This window comes from Aricia agestis, chromosome 3 (assembly GCF_905147365.1).
Source record: "Aricia agestis chromosome 3, ilAriAges1.1, whole genome shotgun sequence".
NCBI lineage: Eukaryota > Metazoa > Arthropoda > Insecta > Lepidoptera > Lycaenidae > Aricia > Aricia agestis.
Genome location: NC_056408.1, coordinates 23,445,398 through 23,463,599, shown reverse-complemented (window position 1 = coordinate 23,463,599; position 18,202 = coordinate 23,445,398). Strand labels below are relative to the sequence as shown.

Here is an 18,202-nt window from a genome sequence, read left to right as displayed (position 1 = left end):
TAATGGATTATATTTTGTACTTTTCAGTTATTAAAAGAAAAATAACAGTTAACATTCGAGTCTGGAATGTTAACTGTTATTCTTATTCGAGACGAGACATTCATGAATCGTATCAATTCATAAAAACGCAAATCTAACCAGCGTGGATAAACGTAACCATGATAATGTTTAAAAATTAAAAATTTGTAACAATTGTTGTAACTGAAATCAACTTTCATGGTCATGCCATGTTTATTTCCGATTTTCATGGTCATGCCATATTTATTTCAAAAAACTGAAATCGAATGTAACATAATATCGTAATTCTATTTGCAATCGGCACAGGAGGGAGTGGAGGAGGCGGCGGAGGAGGGTGCGGGCTCGGGGGAGGAGTCGGAGGCGGAGGGCGGCGCGGCGGGGGCGGGGTCCGGCGACGAGGGGGAGGCGGCGCGGGCGCGGGAGGCGCGGGCGCAGGCCTCCATCAAGGAGCGCGAGCGGCAGGTGCAGCGCGCGCTCGCCACCAGCCTGCGCGACCGCGACAAGGAGAGGGAGTTCCACAAGCGGGACGAGGCCGTGCAGGTACCGTCCGAGACATTTTTGAGACGTACATTTATTACTTTTCTTAGTAAATGCCATCTTGTCTTGTCGCTTTCCCTTTAGTATACTCAAAGTTCAAACTGTCATACGATATATGTTTTGTCCTTTATTATTTGGACAGCGAAAATATGCAACTTCTTTTACTTGTATCTAAATATTATATGTTACAGTTATAGTGATTAAATAGCTATTATACATAATGACTGGTCGTTGTATATAATACCAAAATTGAATAGACAATGTGATGAATTAATCACTTTCTTCTGATATTTTTCATAATAACTGGTCAAACTCTGGCCAAAGTAATAAAATATACAGTTCATTCGACTTATTACCCGTCCTTACTTGTAAGAATAAAAAATTATTATGACCCAGTTTTTTGTCAGTTCATTTTAAATATTTTATTATTGTACTAGCTGTTGCCCGCGACTTCGTCCGCGTGGACTTCAGTTTATAGCGCGCGATGTCAACAAAATTGGTGTCAAAAGCTTTTATAAAAAAACCCTGGTACCATTTTTTTAAATTAAACTTTATTTAAGTATGCCAATTGCCAAACAACTTTACCCATAAACTATTTATCATTGATATGTTTAAAGGTTACGTCACTGCATAGATAAAGTACTGACTACTAAGTTATTTAATAACGTACAATAGAAATAACAATCGAAAAAATCGGAAGTTCATAGTAAGATGATACCACCTCTTATAGAAAGACGTTTGAGTAAGCGTCAGCGCGATGTAGGAGTCGGCATGGCGCCATCTATTATGAATTTTTGGAACTAACTTAATTTGAACAAATTAACGCATTTTCACCCCCTTACAACCCTTTTTTCCAGTTAAAGAGTAGCCTATGTCCTTGCTCAGGCTTTAGACTATCTGTGTACAAAATTTCATTACAATCGGTTCGGTAGTTTTGGCGTGAAAGCGAGACAGACAGACTGACAGACAGAGATACTTTCGCATTTATAATATTAGTATAGATTTTTTAAAGAGTTATACCAAATACTTGTAATTTGTATTGATCTCTGTTATTAGGGTTCCGTACCCAAGTGGTAAAAACGGGGCCCTATTACTGAAACTTCGATGTCTGTCCTTCTGTCTGTCCGTCTATCTGTCTGTCTGTCTGTCTGTCTGCAAGTTGTATCTCAAAAACCGCTATAGCTAGACTTCTGAATTTTTTACCGATTATATATTTATGCCACGGGCGCTATAAAAAAAAACTAAAAACAAAATAAAGATAATATTGAAGGGGGGCATCCCATACAACAGACGTTATTTTTTTGGCCTTTTTTAACTTTTCTAAGACTAACTCAAAGGTGACAGACTGACTGACATAGTGATCTATCAACGCACAGCCTAAACCACTGGACGGATCGGGCTGAAATTTGCCATGCAGCTAGATGTTATGACGTTGGCATCCGCTAAGAATGGATTTAGATAAATTCCACCCCTAAGGGAATGAAAGTTTGTATGAAACTTTGTCAATTTTTATTCGATCGGGCTGAGACTTTGCATGCATAAAGCTACGATTTTGATAAATTCCACCCCTAAGGGGATAAAATAGGTCATGAAAGTTTGTATATATCTTCTTAGATTTTCGATTGATTGAACTGAAATTAAAGATTAGAGCTACTATGATGAAGACGTTTTTTTTTATGAAATAAGGGGGCAAACGAGTCACCTAATGGAAAGCAACTTCCGTCGCCCATCGACACTCGCAGCATCAGAAGAGCTGCAGGTGCGTTGCCGGTAGTGTCCGACCGAAGGTCTATTTTTGACCGAAGCCGAAGCCGATTAATCGGCAATCGCCACAACCTTCGGCCGAAGCCGAAGGTTTATAATCTTAATCTCGACTCTCAGTAATTAATTTTGTTCAAAATTGTCTACAACTACAATGAATATTAAATAGTTAATGGAATCAGGCGTTACTTTGCGGAAATCCATAGTTTAAATTTAGTTTGTTATTATTTTTAGCAATATTCAAATCCGTGCAAGGCCCCTCACCACCAAACTAATTACCGTAATGCCTTGCGTCGTCTGCAACACCCTGGGGTGCTACTGGTGTGTCGCCGCGTCAAGGGGTGTAATGAGGGGATGGTGGATGTGTTTACAGCCCTCTCACTTACTGAACGAAGCATAGAAGCGGTAAAGCTACTATTCAATCAGAATAAGGCTACAAGGCATCGTATTTTAGTTATTAGCCAAAAACCAAAAATTTTGACTTTTGTCACCCTTTATCTCTCTCCGCGACAAAATCCGTAAGTGTTTGAATCTTGTAATATAATGAGTGATACTCGCGTAAACCTAAGAAATCATTTTGTCACCCTCCCCTCACTCCTGCTCACCTCCTAGACTTAAGGACTTTTAGTATGTTTTGTCCCCAAGCACCCTGAATAAGTTCCAGCAGAAATCTCTCAGAAATCTCTCACGCATTCTACAACTACATTTTGACTGTACTATTGTAAAAAATAATAATTTCTTTATTATTTCGCAAATAACAATAATTAGATTAATCAATGAGTCTTTGTTTTACTCGACTAGACCGAAACTAGACTGAAAAATAAAATAAACAAACAGTAACTTCTTAATAAAAAATTAAATGATTTATTAAGAAGTTAGTGCATATTAAGAATTTATTAAGAAGTTTGTATTTGACAGTGACTCCCAGCGCCCTCTTCATACACGACCGGTCCGTCGCGTCGCTCTCTCACGATTCACATTTCACACAGGCTTTCGTAACAGTTCGTTTAATTTCGACGGTTGCTCGGACCTTCGGCGAAACCTTCGGTTTCGGCCGGGTTTTAGGCCGAAGCCGAAGGTTCGCCGAAGGTGGTTTTTTTCCGAAGAAGGCTTCGGCCGCCGAACTTCGGTCGGGCACTAGTTGCCGGCCTTTTAAGAGGGAATAGGGGAAGGTAGGGATGAGAAGGGAAGGGAATAGGGGAGGGTAGGGAAGGGAATAGGGTAGGGGATTGGGCCTTCGGTAAACTCACTCGGCGAAACACAGCGCAAGCGCTGTTTTACGCCGGTTTTCTGTGAGAACGTGATATTTCCCCGGTCGAGCCGGCCCATTCGTGCCGAAGCATGGCTCTCCCACGTCGTCACGTTCGCTTAACCCTCGGTTGGTCGCGCTTTTAAAATAACCTGGTGGTCACCTGGGGTCTTTGAAAGCCCGAAAATTAAATGACATAAAATGGCATAAATTTATATATTTCTTAACTTTTTTCTATAAATTATTGTTATTTAATTCAATGTTAATCAGAGTTAATCAAAAGATTAATTATATTTTGAATACATGATACCAAAACTTACAAATTAAAAATAGAAGTAAAAAGATTTGAAGTAGAAACCGTGAGTTGGGAAAATTAAAAAAATCAACATTATTTTAAAATTGTGGTAAAATGTGTAGATAACTAAAATAACAGTTAAATTTCCTATAACTTAGATTGAAATTTAAAAAGCTAAGTCCAAATAACATATAAAGTATTGAATGTTAAATATTGACAAATTTTCAGCAAAAAAATCTTATATATTTTATACATTTTCCTGTTCTAATACTTTAAACGTATGGTAAATGTACCGACAATTAGTTTCTAATCATCACCAAATAATAATCATCATCATTTTGGTTTACATAGCAAAATATGCATTTCTGGAAAAGTGCGTGTAAAACTTCTTATATGCAATATAAAACAATAAGAATTAACACACGAATATTTTAATGCATTTATTATTAAAATAGAAGGAAAATCACAAAAGAAATGTGAAAACTGTATGAAAATATCAAATCGAATTTAGTTACGCGGTTGGTCACCTGGGGTCTTTAAAGACCCCAGCGTGAATAAACACATCTGTAACACATAACACGTGCACACCAGTTCAGATTAGTGGCAATTATATCGAAATATAATTCCTTCCCGGAAGCTACCTAAAGAGCGGAGTTGCTACGATTAATTTAAATATAGTTTTTTCTCGATTTCTCAAACTACGGGCTTTTAAAGACCCCACGCGACCAACCGAGGGTTAAATAAGATTTTAATATATTCAATATTGTAATAATAATGATAAATTCAAATGAATAATACATACCTCTAATAACGCGAGCGAAGCCGCGGGCAAAAGCTAGTTATAGTATAACCTGTAACCTGTAAATGACGTACATTTTGCAGCACTTCAACGCTCTGCTGGCTGACCTGGTGCGGAACCCGGACCTGGTGTGGCGCGAGGCCAAGAAGCAGCTGAAGAAGGACCACCGATACGCGCTCGCCGAGGAGCTCAGCAAGGAGGACAAGGTAACTGGCGTTAGGTACTCTCTCGACGTCGCCTGTAACGATTTATTAATATATTAAGTCTATGATTATTGTTGTTCTTCACAGACACTTTTGTATAAAAAAATACTCTTCCATTAGAGAATTTCTTAAATTTTAACTTAGACAAAACCTTAAACCTCTTTGGTTAAGTGTGCGGCGCGTTGGTGCGCATGTAAGGTCGCCTTTGATCCCACTGAAAGAACAAAAGTTATTCTGTGATTATGGATTATGATAATAATTCAATATTGCACATTAGTATGTGGTGTGTAATATTTTGAATATTATAATATTATTATTTATTATTACCGCTTTCTGGTCAGTAACACGACTTCCTTGGATATTCAACACTGGGAGTTCTAATTAAAATTTATAATATTAATTCAATTATCCTTGGTGCGAAAAATGTAAATAATAAAAAAACAAAAAAAGGATATGGACGAACAGTCCATAGACGGCCCCAATTTTATAAAAAAAAAAAACATTGGGAGTTCGACGTGGTCTGAAGCTTTAATAATAATATTTATTCCTTGTTCCTGTATTTATTCCTTGTTCCTGTATTTATTCCTTGTTCCTGTATTTATTCCTTGTTCCTATATTTATTCCTTTACTTAATTTTTATGTAAAGTTTATTGGCTCTCTTTCTGATCGATATAATTTTGATACCAGGAGCGCATATTCGGTCAGCACATCAGCTCGCTGGGCAACAAGCGGCGCGACAAGCTGCGCGCGCTGCTGGCGGAGCTCGGCGTGGGCTGCACCGCGCACTGGCGCGACGTCCGCAAGCTGCTCGCCGACGCGCCCACCGCCCCCGTCTACCGCAGCGCCGCACAGGTACGCACGCACGCAATAATTCACTCGTGACGTCGTTGTTTGAAATACCGATTAAAGACAATTTGAGACGATGCAATACCATTACAAACTAGCTGTTTGACCGAGCTTTGCTCGGTATTCGATAAAACACGAATAAAATGACATTTTCTAAATATGATTCCTATAGTTTGTGCGTTTTATGATGATATGCGTGACACATTATAATTGACAATAGTAGGGAAGTTACCTAACAAAAATCAATCGATAATTTAAAAATATCGAATCACTTCGTAAAGGAATTGCAATCGAAATTATCGATTTCGTACTGACATTTCAGTGGTGCCGGCGATTTAAGATGGCCGCCCTTTTTTATCGATTTGATTTCGATTCAACAGAGTCAATCTCTATTGACATAAGTTCCGTTTCATGCATCTGATATTTTCAAATGTTTTCGTAACATAATTTTTATACTCCTATTTCACAGTTAATATTTATAATTTTATATTAATAAGTTAGCATTTAGAAACTTTTCATTTTTATTAATTTACAATTATAGGAAACATTTGTTTTTGTAGATGGAATATAATTAATACATTTAGTTTTTTTTTTTGTTTTCTTGTAAAAAAAAACCCGTAGCAAGGAATATGAAAACTGTCACCCATATCATCTTAAAACGCACAAACTATAGTTAGATCGATTTATCGCCCCCGAAACCCCCTATATACTAAATTTCATGAAAATCGTTGGAGCCGATTCCCAGATTGCAATTATATATTTATATACAAGAATTGCTCGTTTAAAGGTATAATAAGATAAGATATAGCAGCTGCACTATCACCGAATGTCTAATGCACGGGAGCTGTCATTGTTTTCATACGCGACAATTTCGATAACGATACGATTACTCAGCTGTCGCATTCTCCATGCTACTTTTCAGATGGAGCGCGAGTTCCGCGACTACCAGCGCGACAAGCAGAGCGCGGCAAAGACGGCGCTGCGGCAGCTGCTGCAAGAGACGCGCAGCATCACGCACCGCACGCTGGCGGCGACGCGCGACACGCCGCACGCGCTGGCGCAGCTGCACGACGCGCTGCGGGCGGACGCGCGCTACACGGCGCTCGACCACGTGCCGGAGGAGCGCGACCAGCTCGTGTTGGCCTACCTCGAGGAGCTGGAGAAGAAGGGCCCGCCGCCGCCGCCCACCGCCACCGAGCCCGCGCGTCGCGCCAAACAGTGACAAGTACAACGCACTTTCTTTATCATGTCAATGTAGGCAAACATTTTTAAGTCTACTCGTTTTTTTAAAGCCCTCTGTAGTCATCATAATATAGCAGAGCTTTGTTTACAAAATGTTCACTTTGATCTAAATAGATCAAAGTGAATTTGAAATGCAGACTACAGTGAGGCCATGTTTGCCATGCCTAAAATTTGGCGCGGCCGAGTTTTCGGGTTATTTTCATACTGTGATTTCTGTAATTTTATTAGAAAAATAGGTAAAATAGTGTGTATTATATGGTCCATCTTGCAGATCGCCCGCGGCAGGAGCGGGGAGCGGGGCGGCGCGGCGCCGGACGGGAGTCAGTGTAATTGTGAATAAACTTTCCTATAGTGATAATTTAAATACAATGTTTGACCAAGAGCTGTCGTTTCATTTCCTACGCGACCTACGCGTCTAAATGCAGGTTAGTGAGTAGAGTATCTAGATTCAAACGTTAACCTAGAATGTTGAAGAATATTGAAGTTGAAAATTTCAACACCGAATTTTGAGATCAAATCTTATATTATGGGACATTAAAGCTGGGAACAAATTATCGGACGCTTCCGTTAGGCTGTTTACTTACACGCCGCAGCGGCAGTTGAACTCCTGTCAAAAAACTTCAGAAACTGGACATAAATCATAATGCGTTGCTGCAAACGTGCACATTGTTAAACCGCGTGACGCGTCCGTCAGCCGCGGCCGCAGCGGCAGCGGCACCCGATTTGACGCAGCGTACGGATTACCGACTTGCGTAGTAAATGAATGCTCAAAAGGGGGGTATGGTTGGAAAAGTCGAAAGCAGAAATTTTGACTTAGGAACTTTGTTTGGACTAATTTGAAGGTAAATATACTGGCTAGTCGGTTATCCGTACGCTGCCGATACAGTGGACGTACTGTAAACAAATTATCCGCTTGATGCGAGACGTCCGTTGCATACGATACCAACCGGTGGACGCTTACCTTTACGCGGTACGTCACAACTACAAGCGTGATAAACTGTCGACGGCTGCCGTCGACTGCCGCCGACGCTTGCCGCTGACACGTGCCGTTCGTCTGTAAGCGCTCTAAAGGTAATCATTATAAATAAAATCGTGTAAATGGTTTTATTCATATTTATTTGGTACTTTATAAACCCTTTAACAAAACACACTGAGAAAATAACATTCCATACATTTTTTACGCAGTAGGTTAGAAATGCGCGCCAAGTGGATCACTCTTGAAATCATCACAACAAAATGGTTTATGTTTACACTAATTGAAATATCGCCTCACACTAATGTGCTGGCGGCTTTTATTTGCATCTCTGTTTTATTGTTTACGTTGTAAGAAGTAACAAGGAGAGAAACAATATAAGCTGGCTTAGGCTGTTTACACACGGCTCTATTACTAATCCCTGTAATTCTATGAGCCCCACTGTGTGTACTGTGTAAGCCCGGGCGCGCACTAGCGGCCAAACCGCAGCGGCCAGCTCGCGACGGCCATCGAGATAATCACCTTAGTATGAAACCGCCATCGCTGCCGCTGCCCATGCGGCGCCGTGTGTAACCCCTTGTGACCCTTAAATTGTTTATTTATATTAGGTCGTACTACGACTCCCATTTTGGGCGTTTGACAAACGAGAGGTATTTAATAAAGCGCTATTATTATTTTTCTCCTGTTTAATTTGTTAAAGAACAAATTGCATTTGAATTTTGAATGCATCCACCAACTAAACAAACTTCTCAGCTAGTAAGAAAACAAAGCTGTTGCTAAATAATTTTTATTCTCTGAAGTGAGCAGTATAGCTATTTGCAACAAAACATGAATCACATGTAAACTAGTCAGAAATAAGTTTTGGACAAGGTTTCAGATCGCGACACGTGCGCCTCACGATCTGTCGGGCGCGGTGCTCGGCTTCTGCGGACTCTTCAGGTAGAACTCGAATATAGATTTCGCTGCCTTGTCGGTCTTCGCGGGTAACGCTTGATACAGGACCGTCGACGGGCACGACGAGGCGGCCTCCTTGCCGCCGAAAATTCCTCTCGAAGACTTCGACTTGGCGACCGGCGGGCAGCTGGCCTTCGGCGGGTTCGGGGGATTCGGCGGGAAGGGCTTCTTTGTAGATTTACAAATTTCTTCGAGAGACTTTGCTTTCGAGGGCGGACAAGCGGGTTTCGACGGGGGGCACGCGGGCTTCGCCGGGGGACAAGCGGGCTTCGGTGGAGGGCACGCGGTCTTAGGCGGAGGGCACGCGGACTTAGGCGGGGGGCACGCGGGCTTCGGCGGAGGACAAGCAGGCTTCGGCGGACACGATGGACTGGAAGGCCGCGAGCAGTTGGCTTTCGCGGGCGAACACTGCTTCTTTATCTTCTTGCAATAATCGAGAATGGAGTTGTTGGACTTCTCGCGGCAGTCCTTCGGCGGGCCCGGCGGCGACCCGCTCCCCTCGTCGCAGCTCAGCGAGTCCTTGCCGACCGGCTGGCAGATGCCTTGGACGTGGTAGGGGCCGGCGAACCATGTGCCGTACGGGTAGTAGTAGTAGCCAGTCATGTACTGGATGCACTTGGGCGGCAGGTTGCAGGGCGGCGGGAGGCAGCCGCAGCCCTTGGGACAGCCGCACGGCCCGCAGGGCGAGGGGCAGGGGCAGCCGGCATCGTGCGCCTTGCCGGAGCTATGGCGCTTGTGTATGAGGGTAGCGGACTCAACCCTTAGCACCGGCGCGTCGGGCTGGCGGCCCGGCCCGCCCGCCACTTGCGTGCACGACGCGCTGCGCCGCACCGCCTCGCCGCCCGCCGCCGACGCTGTTTTCGTCGATGCTGAAACACCCAACCATCACCCGGTTTTTAATGCACGAGTACCACCTACATAGCCCTTAGCGAAGTAAATCAATGTTGCTCGTTTCTAGAGAGTATACCTATCTTCCATTCATTTTTTCAGCTCCGGTGCAAAAGTTTGGGACGTAGGGTCAAAGATGTTAACGACTTTTCGGTGCGCAGGGAGGGTTTTTTTTCGGGGGATGCGACCCCTGCCCCTGAGCGTTGACGCAGTGCTGGCCGCAGGGGCGGTCGGCGGGCGGGCAGGGGCAGGGCGGCGCGCAGAGCTCGCAGGGCCCGCCGTTGCAGCTGGGCACGCAGGGCCCGGGCGGCGGCGGGCACACGGTGATGTCGGGCACGGGGGGGCGGCAGCACGGGCCCACCCGGCCACACCCAGCCCGGTCCGCCAGCGGCCGCGCTCCCGGCGACCCTGCAAGGGACAACCGCGCTGTAATACTCGTGTGGACGCGCTGGCCATCCGTGCTTGTTGACTGAAGCGTACACACGTCCAAGTCGCATGGAGCACAGGGAGGCGACCAGTCGTCGAACTGTTCGATCTGGTAGGACTTGGAATTGCGTACGGATTTTGCGCGAGTATTGCAGCGTGAAGGTCCCCGTCCCGGCCCGCCCCTCCCCGCTCCTCCCCGCTCCTAGGAAACACGGATGAGCCGGCGATGTGTCACGTTTTTTATCTGACACCTATGTGCAGGATGTTCTATTCTTTGTTATGTTGGTGCAGGTAGCTGTATTTGTGACGATACTTTTAAATGTGAAGATCATTAGTCTCTCCACATATAGCTATATGTACAGAGACTAATGAAATTCCACCCATTAGAAATAGAATCTAATAGAACTTTAGCTGCTGCGTAACAATTTTAATATTATAATATTTTTACCCAACTGCCAGGAGGGTTATGTAATGTACAACTTACGCATTGGGACCGGCCGGGAGGTGCAAGCGTTGGCCAGAGTCCGCGCCGATAAAGATAAATTCCTCGAAATCATAACTGAGCTCGTTGCTAGGGCCATATTTTTACTTTTTGAAATATTGCACTTGTTAATTTTTACTTATTTTTATTTTTAAATTGATTTAAAAATTTTCAAAAGGCCATTTTTAGCAAAGCGGACCAGATAATTTATTTTTTGACAGTTGTAGTGATATGCCAATGATTATTTTTAAAACAATTCAAATCTTTGTTCTTTTTCATATAGGAACTATTTTATAGGTTTACGTTTCTCCCACTGACCTCCATTATACATATAAATAACATATAATGGAGGTCAGTGGTTTCTCCTATTGGGCTATAAATAGGCCAATAGGAGAGGTATACGTGGGAGAGCCATGCTTCGGCACGAATGGGCCGGCTCGACCGGAGAAATACCACGTTCTCACAGAAAACTGGCGTGAAACAGCGCTTGCGCTGTGTTTCGCCGAGTGAGTGAGTTTACCGGAGGCCCAATCCCCTACCCTATTCCCTTCCCTACCCTCCCCTATTCCCTTCCCTTCCCTAAACTCCCCTATTAGCCTATTCCCTCTTAAAAGGCCGGCAACGCACCTGCAGCTCTTCTGATGCTGCGAGTGTCCATGGGCGACGGAAGTTGTTTTCCATCAGGTGACCCGTAAGGCTGCCACTATAGTAGGATTTGTTTGGGCCGTCCAACAAATCCTACCATTATATCATGGCTCTAAATGTTACCTCTACCTATCTTAATTTAAATGAGCTGTAAATCTTCCTTACAAATAAAATAAAATATTTAATCGGTAATTGTATGAGGTAGCCGTAGGTCTTTTCTTGCCGCTGAGACGAGAGTACAATCTGTATTGTATGCAATGGTGTTTATTACAATACGATCAATTCTTATAGCTGTTATTACTAATTAGTTATTACCTCAGAACAGTTATTACCAAAGCTTATTAGATAATACAGAAGGCATTAATTATACAGAGCTAATAGATACAAGATGCGTAACCTAAACTCCTATTATTATTTTCAGAGTGTGCGAACTGCGATGACTGGCGATATTAGTCGTGATCAAGGCCGGTGTGGTACAGTTCCACATGACGCAATCAAGGCCAACATAATTTTCCACCAAAAAATTACTGGGCGTGTATTGTGTGCTAACAGCCAACTGCCAACAGCTACCCTTATAAAACTATGTATGTACCACTCCGCGTGTTAATTATTTAAAAATATCGACCAAGTGCTAGTCGAACTCGCGCATGAAGGGCTGACTTCTGTACCGTTATCTATACTAGTCTATACTAATATTATAAAAAAAGCGAAAGTGTCTCTGTCTGTCTGTCTGTCTGTCTGTCTCGCTTTCACGCCAAAACTACTGAACCGATTGCAATGAAATTTTGTACACAGTTATTCTAGAGTCTGAGAAAGGACATAGGCTACATTTTGATGTGGGAAAATATCTTATTTCCATGAAAATATCGATGAAAATTAATTCGCATTGCGCGTGGCCAGCGCTCATCCCGGGGGTCCTGGGTTCGAGTCCCGCAGGCGGAACAAAAAGTTTTCAATGTTCCTGGGTCTTGGATGTGTATTAAAATAATATTTCAAAAATCTTAAATATATTTTATGTATAATATTATAAAAAATCCAGAAATATATCGATGCAATGAACATTTTAGTTCTAATACGATTCAACAGAAGGCGTTTTATTTTTTACTTCATTGTAACATAGAACTAATCATACTTATTAGTTATTATGTTTTTGTTTATAGTTTTTAATACGTTAGAATATTATGTTTAATAATATTATCACTTGGTATAATAATAATCAATCTATCTTATCTTATAGAACTCCTACTGCATTTCTAAGGAGTTCGAGTGTACCGTGTTGGCCTATATTCCATCCAGAAAATATATCAATGCAATCAACATTTTAATTCTAATATATGAAAACAGATGGCGCTTTATTTTTTACTTCATTATTGTAACAGAACTAATCATACCTACTTTATTATAAATTATTGTTTTTATTCATAACTAGCTGTTGCCCGCGACTTCATCCGCGTGGACTTTAGTTGATAGCGCGCGGTGTCAACAAAATTTGTGTCAAATTTAAAAACTTTTTAAAACCCTGGTAAGTGGTACCCCTCTTAGGGCCGCGCAGCGCGCTACACCGGAATGGCAGCGCTGAAAGTGCTCGCCTCGCTGCTGCCATTCCGGTGTAGCACGGCCCTTAATTAATCAAAATACCCAAAAACAGCTGTGCAGTGTGCACATAATCTATACTAATATTATAAATGCGAAAGTATCTCTGTCTGTCTGTCTGTATGTCAGTCGCTTTCACGCCAAACGCCAAAACTACCGAACCGATTGTAATGAAATTTTGTATACAGATAGTCTAAAGCCTGAAAAAGGACATAAGCTACTTTTTTACTGGAAAAAAGGGTTGTAAGGGTCGTAAATTTGTTCAAAAAATTCATAATAGATGGCGCCGTGCGTCTTCTACATCGCGCTGACGCTTGCTCAAAAGTATTTCTATAAGAGGTGGTATCATCTTACATTTAAGTCTCGATTTTTTTCGATTGTTATATCTATTCTACGGTATTAAATAACTCAGTACTTTATCTGTGCAGGCAGTGACGTAACCTTAAGACCAAATTTCACCAACGACTGTTAAAGTTAATGCTCGAATTAGTATCACGTTAGCTGTTTCGTTTTTCATATAAATGGAAGAGAAGACAGGACATTTTAACAAGCTGTTAACACTAACAGACGTTGGTGAAATTGGGGCTAAACCTATCAATGATAAATAGTTTATGGGTAAAGTTGTGTAATTGGGGGGCTAAATAAGCTTTAAAATTTGGCATAAAATATAAAGTTTAATATACAAAAATGAAGTACTTATTGTGTGCACACTGCACAGCTGTATTGATTTAAGGGGTACCAGGGTTTTTTTATAAAAGCTTTTGACACCAATTTTGTTGACATCGCGCGCTAAAAACTGAAGTCCACGCGGACGAAGTCGCGGGCAACAGCTAGTATTATAATATAACGGTACAGTCGGAACCATATAGAGCAAAAATAGACCAAATATTGTGTGTTTTGTGTGGGATTTTTTTATTATTAATTATTAAAGTACACATAATATAATTAAGAATTTAGTCAACATTTCTTGTTACCGTTCTAGGTACCTAGGGACTTACGAAAATAACGGATATCAAATCAATTTTTAATTTTCGTCGCTATTTTCGTTTTTAACCGACTTTCAAAAAGGAGGAGGTTCTATGTTCCGCTGTGGATTATACGGGTGTCAAAAGACCGCTTCCGATAACTTCGTGGGGTTATTATAGGGCATGAGATATATCCATTGGTGCAAGAAATTTTCATGTAATCGCCAGTTTTTAAAATAGTCAAAATTTTCAACACGCAATGTATAATGCGTGCAGTTAATGCGCGATAATATCGCCCGCCGCCGATGAATGAAACCCCGGGCCGAGCCGGCCCCCCCGCGCCGCCCGCGCCGAATACCGCGCGCGCGGCTCTGCGCTAGTCATGAGTTAAGACAAAACAGCTGGTGTGCCCTATACCCTAGCCCGTAGGTAGTGAATAAACCACCAATATTGTAATGATTATTAAATTACAATAGTTTACACGATTTAACAAAATGTTACAATTTATTAATTACCGTTTCTCAGGTTTTTACTCAAAAATACTCAGTTTTTACTTCCGGCCAAAAAGGAAAAGAAATCATAATAATTCACATCCGATCATCATCCGATTTACACATCTGTAAAAATACATACACAGTTACCTACTGCACCTATCAATACCTATCAATGGAAAACATACGTGATAACATGTTCACTGACCTGTGATCAGCTGTCTGCTTTTATGAAATGCAGTTCGAACTGTGTTCCATGATCCATCTAACTCGATGTAGATTGCAGAGTTATTCAACACTTAACAAAAGTAATTACAGGAGACATTCCAATTCTTTAAACACTTTTTATTGCACTGTTTAAACCCACAGACTACTTAGGGATACTACGTATGTTTAAACCGCACTATCGTCTATCGACGACGATGTTCACCTGTTCCTTAAAGCATCGCACATTCATCGGACGTATCTTGTCACGGCCCGTTATTAATTACAAACATAAAAAAAATAGTTAACAATACACAAAACAAGCAATAATATGACAACATCTAAACGTAAAATTACAAAACTTAAACAAAAACGTCACAGTACCTACACCAGCACGGCGCGTGTTAGACAGCCGACTGAACAAAATTGAAGAAAAAACTTTGTAAAATAATAGGGATGTATCCCTGTGCAATGTGAATATTTTGAGTAATCGATAATTTTTTTATCGATAAATCGTATTAAGTAATAGTTTTACATACGAGTACGTATTGATTACTGTCAAACTAAAAATAAACAAATACCTACTCAATATTAAGAAAAGCGACAATAATTAAAAGTTATTTAATTAATTAGGTATTAAAGTATTTTAGACGCGCATAACGCGTACCACGGTATAACAATCACTTTATCACGGTAATGTAGGTATCGAATTTAAAAAATGAGATGAGATCTACTAAATAATAGTTATAATTTTTATTATTTAATGGTAATTTAAATATCGACTAAATAGTATTGAATTTATAGGGTACAACACTTAGATTGTCCTTGAAATGGATTAGCGACACGTGCGTCGGGCACCTGCAGAGCGGCGCGCTTTGTCGGCGCCGCGATCAAAGCAAGCCGCCGTTCGGTGTCTTTTGACTACTTCCGAAAGTCGATACACGACGAACATTATTTCAAAAATTAAAATAGATTTTTTAATTTAGTAGCCATTTGAGCATTGAGGTAATAGGTTGTTATAGTTGTTAGGAGATAAGTTTGATTTTTTAACAATTACTTCAAGTATCAAAACGTGGTAGTATTGTGTAAAGTGTTAATAATTGATTATTATTTCAGTTGTAATAAAATACTTTGTGGTGTGATACATTTCGTTAACGAGAAGTTTTTTTGACGTTCTTGGTGGTGACTGGTCTTATTGCTTGGTGTTAAGGACTATTTTCAAAATGCATAAAGAAGTAAGAACACTTGAACTCAACATTTTTCACGTAAGTTAATTGCCAGTTTTATGTATGAGGTTTTTTCGTGTATCATCTGTTATTTCGATTGATAAGTGACGATTGCGGATAAACAGTTCATCCGCATAGGTTTCGTTACTTACGATGAACTTTTTAACTAGTCTAATAATCTTAGAAGTTTGCCATACTGTCGTAAGTCGTTACACATGCACAGACAGTTACTTACAGTTTTCTACATGAGCTACCATTAAACTCTTAACACTGCAAGTAGCTTAGATGAGAGGTCAGAGGTCAGAGTTCTAAGTTCCACGTCATGGTGACCTTGATGGGTTTGAAATTGAAAAGACATACATTAGGGTTTCTGTGTGTTCTGTCGTAAGTCGTAACTCGTAGTGTATCGTCATTCGTCGCATACGACCTTTCGACTTAGCGTGCGTAGGGCGAAGCTAACAGCTGATTAACGCGGTCAACGTTCTCGGGTTTGTATTCGGAACACGAGAACGTTGACCGCGCGCTTGCAAATGCTTATTGGGGTAAAAATAATAAAATTTAAAAAAATATCTTAAAATATTTTTCTATGTGGTTTATTATCATGTTTAAAGGGTTTTAATTATAAAAAAATAAAGAATAAAAAATTAAAAAATTTAAAAAAAAAATTAAAAAAAAAATACATATTCGTAATCAGAAAATGTAGAAAATGTAAACCCCAAAGTTATCGGAAGTGGTCTTATTACACCCTGTATATGTATTTTTTATGTATGTTCAACGATAACTCCGCCGTTTGTGGACCGATTTTCAAATTTTTGTTTTGTTGTAAGTATAGGGTATAATCGTGGATTGGTACCATGTTCAGAAAAGTGGTGACCTGATGATGGGATCCAGGAGTAATCGAGGGAACTCCTCAAAATCGTGGCTTTGGTTTTATATGAAGTAGGTATTTCGGGATATGTTACCAGAAAGTTAGATTTTGCACCAAGATATGCCATGGTTCGAAGGTGGTGAACAGAACTCCAACCTCCTTGAAGATACATGTTTGGAGGTTTCGCCTTTCGGTGTTGTTTTAAGAACTGAAAGCATATTATGCTATTAAGCATATTAGATTATTCGTCATCATCATCACTACGTTCACACCACGCATCATCATATTTTGACCCAATTATTAGTACTTTGGTTAATATAGATACTGTTGTTTGATGAGTGATTTTGTGAAAATCTTTTTGTTATTTTAAAATATTATGATATTTAATTATTTTTTTATATCTATGGACGCTTCACACCACGTCAGTCTGGCCCCGTGGGAAGTTCCTGATTTCCTGAAGGACTTGTGTTACGGGTACCAGACAACGGAAATATATTTAATACTTTTATACTATACCTACTTAGTTACATATATTTAAGATTTTTATTATATGATACACATATTTGAATTTGATACTCCTCCTCCTCTGTATACAATCTTCATAGTTTTGAAGTCGGTGCCAGTCCCAAAATTAAAAATATTTTGTCATGGAATTCACGATTCTGAGCTCGTACTGACTTCAAAATAATGAAGAGTGTATTACAGAAATAGAACTTGAGGTTTAGGCAAATTCTGAAAGAGTATGAAAGAGTAAGAATTATTAAATACTTTTTGGTATATTTAATAATAAGTACCTATTGTTATTGTTTTTACCTACTTGGAAATCGGTTTTAAATAAATTTATAGATGTCCGTGATCTCTACTCCATGACTTAAACGCTCTCTCAAGCCCTATACAGGGTGTAATAAAAATAAGTGATAATACTTTAGGGTATGTACATGTTCCTTGTAGAGAGTTCACTGTGAAAGTAGCAGCGCTGAAAGACCAATTTTTTTTTAACTTTTGTATGGGGAAGCTCTATTTCTGTACTCAATCTTCATAATTTTGAAGTCGGTACCAGATAGCTGAATCTTTAGTTCTCTGACAGAATATTTGAAACTTTTGGAACTGGCACCGACTTCAAAATTATGAAGATTGAATACAGAACTAGTTGAGGTTTAGCCGAATTCGGAAAAAGGCACTATTAGATAGGAAAAATTATTTAATACTTTTTAGTTCATAATATTATAAGGATGTTATTATTGTTTTTACCTTGGAAGTCGGTTTTAATTTTTCGTTAAAAATAATAATTTCACTCTTTTTAGTTACCTACTAACCATGGCGTAAGAAACTACTTCAACCCCTTAATATTATCTTAATCTTGGTAAATGTTTACAAACCTACCCCAATTTATTTGACAAACTACTACAAAAGAAAGTCGACGGAGCCCCGCTACGCGGGGCTCCTATATCTGGGTGTTGTGGTCTAAGTTCCAACCGAACCTAACCTACTTTTGGATTTTCTAGATTGTTTGTTTTTGTTTTGGCGGGGGGCTGCGC

At 40.4% G+C, this 18,202-nt stretch overlaps 2 protein-coding genes across 2 annotated transcripts in view; one reads left to right on the top strand and one right to left on the bottom strand.

Moving 5' to 3' along the window:
• The window catches only part of LOC121725763 (transcription elongation regulator 1-like), a 45,606-nt gene extending 38,274 nt beyond the window's left edge, over positions 1 to 7,332 (top strand). Inside the window, exons 19-23 of the mRNA XM_042112863.1 lie at positions 340 to 558; positions 4,743 to 4,865; positions 5,550 to 5,714; positions 6,631 to 6,933; positions 7,222 to 7,332. Coding sequence (XP_041968797.1) covers positions 340 to 558; positions 4,743 to 4,865; positions 5,550 to 5,714; positions 6,631 to 6,930 — 807 coding nt within the window. The 3' untranslated portion in view covers positions 6,931 to 6,933; positions 7,222 to 7,332. The remainder of the gene's footprint in view (positions 1 to 339; positions 559 to 4,742; positions 4,866 to 5,549; positions 5,715 to 6,630; positions 6,934 to 7,221) is intronic.
• Positions 7,333 to 8,694: 1,362 nt separating this feature from the next.
• LOC121725749 (basic salivary proline-rich protein 1-like) lies at positions 8,695 to 10,841 on the bottom strand. The gene is made up of 3 exons (XM_042112843.1): positions 10,676 to 10,841; positions 8,824 to 9,746; positions 8,695 to 8,792 (listed from the first exon to the last, which is right to left on the bottom strand). Exons 1-3 carry the CDS (start codon positions 10,770 to 10,772, stop codon positions 8,772 to 8,774), a joined length of 1,041 nt encoding a protein of 346 aa, XP_041968777.1. The 5' UTR covers positions 10,773 to 10,841; the 3' UTR covers positions 8,695 to 8,771.
• Between the last annotated feature and the right edge of the window lie 7,361 nt (positions 10,842 to 18,202).

Bases quoted from the DNA above. Each gene is read 5' to 3' on its own strand.
- LOC121725749 (XM_042112843.1), bottom strand. From the start codon at position 10,772: ATGGCCCTAGCAACGAGCTCAGTTATGATTTCGAGGAATTTATCTTTA. The intron at 9,747-10,675 runs GTAAGTTGTACA...TGGGTGTTTCAG, and splicing joins CTCCCGGCCGGTCCCAATGC to CATCGACGAAAACAGCGTCG. The intron at 8,793-8,823 runs TCGTGAGGCGCA...CGATCTGAAACC, and splicing joins CGAGCACCGCGCCCGACAGA to TTGTCCAAAACTTATTTCTG.